Below are 8572 nucleotides of genomic sequence, written 5' to 3'. Positions count from 1 at the left end.
CGCATCCTTAGTGGCGCGCTACATCGATGCCTGGGTGTGGTGAAAATGAGCAAGGTCTTCGCATTTGGCTCAACGAGTGCAAAGGGTAAGGAAACTAGCCGAGCCTAGTAGGATCTGCTTAGCTTAGGTAACTAGAACGTAGGGTCCCTAATAGGTAAGTTTTGGGAGCTAGTTGATACATCGGTGAGGAGAGGTATTGATATCCTATGCATCCAAGAAACCAAATGGAGGGAACAGAAGGCGGAGGTGGAGGATACTGGCTTCAGCTGTGTTACACGCGGACAACTACAAACAGAAATGGAGTAGGCATCTTGATCAACAAGAGCCTCAAGTATGGAGTGGTAGACATCAAGAGGCAAGGGGACCGGATTATCATGGTCAAGCTGGTAATTGGGGCTTAGTTCTCAATATTATCAGGGCATAAGCCCTGTAGGCCACAATGAGAGCGCCAAGAGGGAGTTCCGGGAAGGCCTCGAGAACATGGTTAGTAATATACCTATTGGCGAGAAGCTCTTCATAGAAGGAGACCTCGATGGCCACATGGGTACATCTAATACAGGTTTTGAAGGGGTGCATGGGGTTTTTGGCTATGGCATCAGGAATCAAGATAGAGAAGATGCCTTAAGCTTCGCTCTAGCCTACGATATGATTGTAGCTAACACCCTCTTTAAAGAAAGAGAATCCCATCTAGTGAGTTTTAGTAGTGGTCAACACTCTAGCCAGGTTGACTTCGTTCTCTCGAGAAGAGAAGACGGGTGTGCTTACCCCAATGAGTGCCCCAAGATTTCTATCAGAGAAACAAAGACGAGAATATGCATCAACCCCTATCCATAGATTACCCCAATGTCACCTCGGGAACCCGCGAGTTGAGTGCCAAAACACATATCAAGTGAATCAATATGATACCCCACTGTCACCACGGGTATTGATAGCAAGACATACATCAGCTTCCAAATCCATAAAAATATTCAATCCGGTAAAATGAAATCTCAAATGGAAAACTCAATTCACAACAAGATAGATAGGGGTAAACATCATATGATCCGACTATATTAACAAAGCCCGCGATACATCAAGATCATGACATCTCAAGAACACGAGAGAGGGAGAGATTAAACACATAGCTACTGGTACAAACCCTCAGCCCCAAGGGTGGACTACTCCCTCCTCATCATGGTGGCCGCCGGGATGATGAAGATGGCCACCGGTGATAATTTCCCCCTCCGGCGGAGTGCCGGAATAGGGTCCAGATTGGTTTCTCATGGCTACAGAGGCTTGCGGCGGTGAAACTTCTGATCTAGGGTTACCGCCGGGGTTTTTGTAATATTTGGAAATTTATAGTGCGAAGAGGCGGTGTGGGAGGCTACCGAGGTGGGCACAACCTACCAGTGCGCGCCCAGGTGGGTTGTGCCCTCCTCGGGGAACTCCTCTGGTACTTCTTTGGCCCAAGTTCTTCCTTCTGGTCCATAAAAAATCTCCGAAAAGTTCCGCTGCGTTTGGACTCCGTTTGGTATTGATTTTCTGCGATGTAAAAAATAAGCAAAAAACAGCAACTGTCACTGGGCACTATGTCAATAGGTTAGTCCCAAAAAATAATATGAAGTTGCTATAAAATGATTGTAAAACATCCAAGAATGATAATATAATAACATGAATACTTCGTAAATTATAGATATGCCGGAGACGTATCAGACGCTTCTCCGTACAATAACCAATAGCGAGACCTGGATACCCATATTGGTTCCTACATATTTTATGAAGATCTTTATCGGTCGAACCTTTATGGCAACATATGTAGTTCCCTTTGTTCGTCGGTATGTTACTTGCCCGAGATTCAATCGTCGGTATCTCCATACCAAGTTCAATCTCGTTACCGACAAGTCTCTTTACTCGTTCTGTAATACATCATCTTGTACCTAACTCCTTAGTCACTTTGCTTGCAAACTTCTTGTGATGCTGATTACCGAGAGGGCCCAGAGATACCTTTCCGTCATATAGAATGACAAATCCTAATCTCGATCCATGCCAACTCAACAGACATCTTCGGAGATACCTGTAGAGCACCTTTATGATCACCCAGTCATGAAGTGACGTTTGATACACACAAGGCATTCCTCCGGAATCCGGAGGTTGCATGATCTCATGGTCGAAGGAACATGTATTTGACATTAAGAAAGTAGTAGCAATAAACCGAACGATCATATGCTCCGCTAACGAATGGGTCTTGTCCATCAAATAATTCTCCTAATGATATGGTCTCGTTATCAAATGACAACTCATATCTATGGTCAGAAAACCTTAACCATCTTTTAATCAACGAGCTAGTATTGTAGAGGCTCACTAGGGACTTGGTATTTGTTTATGTATGCACACATGTATTGAAGTTTCCGATCAATACAATTATAGCATGAATAATAAACTTTTATCATGATTAAGGAAATATAGTAATAACCACTTTATTATTGCCTCTAGGGCATATTTCCAACAACCGGTTGACTGGCAACACGGTGAGATGCGATGCTTGATGGGAAGGGATTTATCAGATTATGATTATATTAGTATTGGCAGAGATGGTTTTGTTTCTGTACATGCACAACCGGCTAGTGTAGCTCGGCTAATGATTTATCTCTCTAAAAATGAATAAAGAGGATAGTATTAAGCGGATGCAAAGGCGTACTGAGGAGTATCGTTCGGGAAGGAATGATATGCATGAAGCTATTGAAGATTTTGATGACATGGAGAAGCTTGGACAGGGGTTCTCATCAGCTGACCCACTTGAGGAAGTTGATATTGGTGATGAAAGTGTCCCAAGACCTACATTTATTAATGCTAATATGGGGGCTAAGAGGGAAGGTATGTGCATTACTTAAGGAATTTATCGATTGCTTTACTTGGAATTATATTGAGATGCCCGATTTGAACAGGGACTTAGTTGAACAATTGCCTTATAAATCTGGTTTTAAACCACATGAACAACCCCTTAGGCGATTCAATCCTAGTATATATGACCGCATCAAAGATGAAATTGATCGGTTGTTAAAAGCTGGGTTCGTGTAGATATGTGGAATGGATTTCTAATATTGTTCATGTTGAAAAGAAAAATACTAATAAGATTAGAGTATGTATTGATTTTAGGGATTTGAATAGGGCTACCCCTAAAGATGAATATCCTATGCCTATGGCCGACATATTGATTAATGATGCTTCTGGACATAAAGTAATCAATTTTTTAGATGGTAATGCTGGTTATAATCATATATTTATGGCCAGAAAAGATATGTTTAAGACTTCTTTTCGATACCCTGATTTTGTTGGTTTATTTGAGTGGACTGTCATAACTTTTGGATTGAAGAATGCCGGCGCTACATACTAGCGTGCTATGAATCTGATTTTTCATGATCTTCTATGCATCGTGTTAGAAATATATATTGATGATGTAGTTGTTAAATCGTATGGGTTTGGTCATCATTTAGCCGATTTGTGATTAGTTTTTGAAAGAATGCGTTGGTATGGGGTGAAAATGAATCCACTCAAATGTGCTTTGAGTGTGTCGACTGGTAAGTTCTTAGGTTTTATAATTCATTAGCATGGCATAGAGATTGATCCTAAGAAGGTAGAGGCAATAAGAAAATTGGAGGAGCCCACATGTAAAAGAGATGTGCAGAAACTGTTAGGGAAAATTGCCGTGTGTACATCTAACTTTCCATCTCCGCGTCATTAAAATTGCCATTAAAAACATTCAATTTGCCATGTGCTCACACTTGATGTCAGGTACTTATCATTTTCGGATAAAAAAGACTCGTTTACTATCCACGTTGTGCACTCGGCTTCAATCAAATGCGCATATGTTTCTATCATTTTTTTAGATATGATCACAAATAATGGATAGTGTCTGTTCAAATTAGAGATTAGAGGGAATAGAGGGCACATTTTTTTTCACGTTATGGTTGGAATTAACTGAGAGTCCACGTTTTCTCTCCTAAAAAAACCGAGAGTCGACGTCCCATCCGAATCAAACTAGGATCAGTCACCGATTCATCTACTCTATATGTACTAGGCTGCCTTTGGAGGTATATACATATACTCGCGTGTCGCCGTGTTGTGTCTCGTGTGTGTGCTAGCTAGATCGATCAACAAGAGGGACGTGTGATCAAGGTCAAGGAAGGGACAAGCATATGGAAGCAGTAACAAAGCTGCTACCCGACGACGTGCTCGCGGACATCCTCCGCCGTCTCCCGCCGCGCAGCCTCACGGCGTCACGCTGCATCTGCAAGGCGTGGCACGCCATGATCGACGCCGGGCACCTGCTGCGGGCGGACCTCCTTCCGCACACGCTCGGCGAGATCTTCATAGACTTCCGCTTCCTAGTTCCTACAGGTCTCGGAGCTCTTCCGTCCGTCGACCAGGACCGCGGTCTCCGGCGACCTCAGTTATAGCTCGAACACCGCCGTCAGGGAGCACTGCAACGGCCTCGTCCTACTACTCCCCCACATGGTGGTCAACCCTGCAACGCGGCAGTGCGCGCGGTTGCCGCCGCTGCCACCGCTGCCCTCGCGCGCCGGGATGGAGGATTTCTACGTCTTGGGAGGAGACAAGTTTCTGGTGTTCGATCCCAGTGTCTCCCCTCACTACGAGGTGGTATCGATCGCTCTCGTTCCATTTGAGGAGAGGCTGGGCCGGATGCCCAGGGAATCGGAGTGGCCGCCGTCGCCGTTCGTCCTGCCCGTCTACTCGTCGGACACGAAGCGGTGGGAGGAGAGGGCGTTCGTCCGGCAAGGAGGCGCCGCGGGAACCATCGCCGGCATGCTGGAGGAGGACAGGCTAGACCTGGACGTGAAGCGCTACGGCGTGTACCTGCGCGGAGCGCTCTACGCGCAGATCCAAATTAAAACGACTTCTGCTGCAGGATATCTATGGCGGACCGTAAGTGTCGGGTGATCCGCCCCCCGGCGGGCATGGAGACGGCCACGTATCCGGAGCTTCATCTGGGCAAGTCGGAGAACGAGGTCCGCTGCGCGATGGTGGAAGACGCGTTCAGGTTTCTCCGGGTTTGGGTCCTCTACGAGTCGCGCGGGCGGTGCGAGTGGGCGCTGAGGCATCGCGTCGACCTCGAGCAGGCGCTGGCGCGTGGGGTGTGCTACCGTCGGGAAGAAACCGACGAGCGTTGGATCCTGGAAGATGTTAACGACGGCGGCGCCTCGGACGAAGAAGAAGACGATCACGCAGCGGTGGTGGAGCGGGAAACTAAGTCTGATTATGTTAGCTTCCTCGGGTTCCATCCTTTTGAGGACGTCGTCTTCTTGTGCGATACGTTGACGAGGGGGCTGGCCTATCATTTGATGCACTCGAGGCTTCAGTACTTGGGCATCCTGCGCCCAAGGCACTACGGTCATATCGCTGGCTCGGTTGCAGGTGTAAATGCATCTTTTCCGTACACGCCTTGTGGGATGGGGGAGCTGTCATAATATATGGTCGTCGGCACAAGTGCCCTGCCGCCGGTCGCCGGCCGGCACTTGACGTGGGGAGAATGAAGCGGAGGAGGAGATGAGTGGGGATGGCTGCCGGAGCCTGGGCGCACGGACAGCGCAGCAGCCCGCTGTCCTGAGAGCCGAGACGGTGAGTGACAAGACCACGCTCGGGGCAAGACGACGGCGCTCTAAGTAGCAGCACATGCATGCGTCGGCGGCAGCCAGAGCGGGCTCGCGGGGAGGGCCAGTTGGCGGCTGGGCGGGCATGAATAAGATAGTGATGGCTAGTACAAAAGATTAGGTAACCACAAGCCTTGATGGCTAGTGACATGGAAATCAATGCATTTTGTTGTAGTTCCTCCTAAGACAGAGGCCTTGGTTGTTTTGTAATAGAAACTTATTGATTGTCAGCATACGCGTCTCTAAATAATGTTCGAAAAAGGATAACAGCTTTGTCTGGTTTGTACCATGCTTTGAACTGAAGCTCACCCAAAATAGTATATATGATGTATTTCTTCCCTGTGTGCATGTGTTGGTGCCAGAGTTTGACATTAAAATTCACAGCTTGTTTCTATACAGTTCTTTGGACAAGGAACTGGCTAATTTCTTTTTGAGAATCAGGAACTGGCTAATTTGAGGCATGCATAACGCTGCATCGTAAACTTATTCTCTACAATCACATCTTTAGCCCCCGGGATTTAGTCAAAAATTAACAGGTAGGGTAACCTGGAACCAGCCTGCTGATATGTTACTGCCTCCCTCATGGTACACTAGTCAGACGAACCATCGCCTCAAACGCCCGAATTCGGCAGGCAGGCAGCTTCTTGTGAAGGTCCAGTCAGCTTGTGCAAAAAAAAGGAATTCGGTAGCTTCTTCTAAAGGTCTTCTAGTCAGCTTGTGCAAAAACCCGAATTCTGTAGCCTCTGGTAAAAGTCTGGTCAGCTTGTGCCATTCAGCGTTTTCGCTATGCACCGCCGCAGAAGAACTCTTCTGCTTTCTCAAAGAAGAAAGCCGGGATTTTCCTATGCAACATAAAAGCAGATGAAGCTTCTCCGGCCCTTTGCTTCAAGGGCCCCCCATCATCACCAGCTCGTACTCCTCTACCATCCTTTTGATTCTTGTTTCTGTTTAACTTGATGGCCCCTGAAATGCCTTTTCCTAACACTGGCCGCGCACCTTTGCGGCTTGACCGTATCGACATGTCAGATAGTGAGTTTCTGATGTCCGGCAAGATATGAGTGCTGTCACCGGAATTATTGGCTCCAGAACCATCCACGGCGACGGAATCTGAAGTGGCCAGCACTGACGCTCTGCAGGACCTAAGCAAAGTACCGATCATATCTGAGCTTATTTCTTGAAGTACCACACTTCTATTCTGATCACAGCCGTAGCAGACGGCAATGAGAGCAGTAGTCAAGATGGGCATCAGCTCTGGGTCGCTGAAGAAAGCAAAAGGCAGGTCGCACACCTGTTTCTCAACTCATCAGAATCGCCCAGTATTCTCCAGAAATTACGAAAAAACATGGCTACATAAAATAACTGTTTACCTTATGAAGTATTGTGGGGCTCTTACCCCATCGAAGAACTGCTTGATTCCCGGGATGGAACAAAGAGAAGTAGCCAAGAAGCAGTATCGATTCTAGAAGCAGTAAACCGACCTGAAAAAAGGAGCACACACCTATTATCCAAAAATGTTTGCCAAAGAATTGTTTCCTTGCGTCACTGTGGTATAACGTTAGCACTGGTCCCTTGCATTGGGTAACCAGAAGAAAAGAAAAAAAAAGTAGCAATTGTAACACATAAATGTTCCTTTTAAAATAATAAGTATAAATTATCATAGCGGACCATCGAATAGAACTATCACTGTCAGTGCCAGAAATTTGCCTCGTGCCCATATCGGTCTTTGTAGAATGGTTCGAAATGAAAACATCAACTTTGCCTATGTTGTCTCAAAATAGCCGGTCCCAAGCCCGGGTAAAGGAGGAAGGTTGTTGTAGGCTCGGCGAGCAAACATCAAAACTCAGCCACTCTTGTAGACATGAAACTCAAAAGAACATCGTTGGGGCATAACCCTCTTAGTGATGCGCCATACCGGAACCCAGGTGTGGTGTTAAGTGGGCAAGGGCCGGGCCGTCACCCCCTTGGTGGCATGCCGTATCTTGATCTGGATATGGTGATAAGTGAGCAAGGATTGGGTCATCGCATCCTTAGTGGCGCGCTACATCGACGCCCGGGTGTAGTGAAAATGAGCAAGTCTTCGCATTTGGCTCGACGAGTGCGATGAGTAAGGAAGCTAGCCGAACCTAGTAGGATCCGCTTAGCTTAGGTAACTGGAACATAGGGTCCCTGACAGGTAAGTTACGGGAGCTAGTTGATACAGCAGTGAGGAGAGGTGTTGATATCCTATGCGTCCAAGAAACCGAATGGAGGGGGCAGAAGGCGAAGGAGGTGGAGGATACTGGCTTCAAGTTGTGGTACACGGGGATAACTACAAACAGAAATGGAGTAGGTGTCTTGATCAACAAGAGCCTCAAGTATGGAGTGGTAGACGTCAAGAGGAGGCAAGGGGACCGGATTATCATGGTCAAGCTGGTAGTTGGGGGCTTAGTTCTCAATATTATCAAGGCATAAACCCCGTAGGCCACAATGAGAGCACCAAGAGGGAGTTCTGGGAAGGCCTCGAGAACATGGTTAGGAGTGTACCTATTGGCGAGAAGCTCTTCATAGAAGGAGACCTCAATGGCCACATGGGTACATCTAATACAGGTTTTGAAGGGGTGCATGGGGTTTTTGGCTATGGTATCCGGAATCAAGATGGAGAAGATGTCTTGAGCTTCACTCTAGCCTGCGATATGATCGTAGCTAACACCCTTTGTAAAAAGAGAGAATCCCATCTAGTGAGTTTTAGTAGTGGTCAACGCTCTAGCCAGATTGATTTCGTTCTCTCGAGAAGAGAAGACGGGTGTGCTTGCCTAGATTGTAAGGTCGTAACCGAAGAGAGTGTTGTCCATCAACACAAGCTTGTGGTAGCTGACTTCCGCTTTCGGCTTCGTGTCCAGTGGGATAGGCGCACCAAAGTCGCTAGAACGAAGTGGTGGAAACTC

At 47.0% G+C, this 8572-nt stretch overlaps 1 protein-coding gene across 3 annotated transcripts in view; it reads right to left on the bottom strand.

The window, feature by feature from the left end:
- Positions 1-5940: 5940 nt before the first annotated feature.
- LOC119353918 (S phase cyclin A-associated protein in the endoplasmic reticulum-like) overlaps positions 5941-8572 on the bottom strand; it is a 13521-nt gene continuing 10889 nt past the window's right edge. For all 3 annotated transcript variants that reach the window (XM_037620618.1, XM_037620616.1, XM_037620617.1), the window contains 2 exons: positions 7016-7126; positions 5941-6936 (listed from right to left, as the gene is read on the bottom strand). In XM_037620618.1, coding sequence (XP_037476515.1) covers positions 6433-6936; positions 7016-7126 — 615 coding nt within the window. In that variant the 3' untranslated portion in view covers positions 5941-6432. The remainder of the gene's footprint in view (positions 6937-7015; positions 7127-8572) is intronic.

Source organism: Triticum dicoccoides, chromosome 2A, assembly GCF_002162155.2.
Source record: "Triticum dicoccoides isolate Atlit2015 ecotype Zavitan chromosome 2A, WEW_v2.0, whole genome shotgun sequence".
NCBI lineage: Eukaryota > Viridiplantae > Streptophyta > Magnoliopsida > Poales > Poaceae > Triticum > Triticum dicoccoides.
This window is presented reverse-complemented; position numbering and strand designations above follow the sequence as displayed.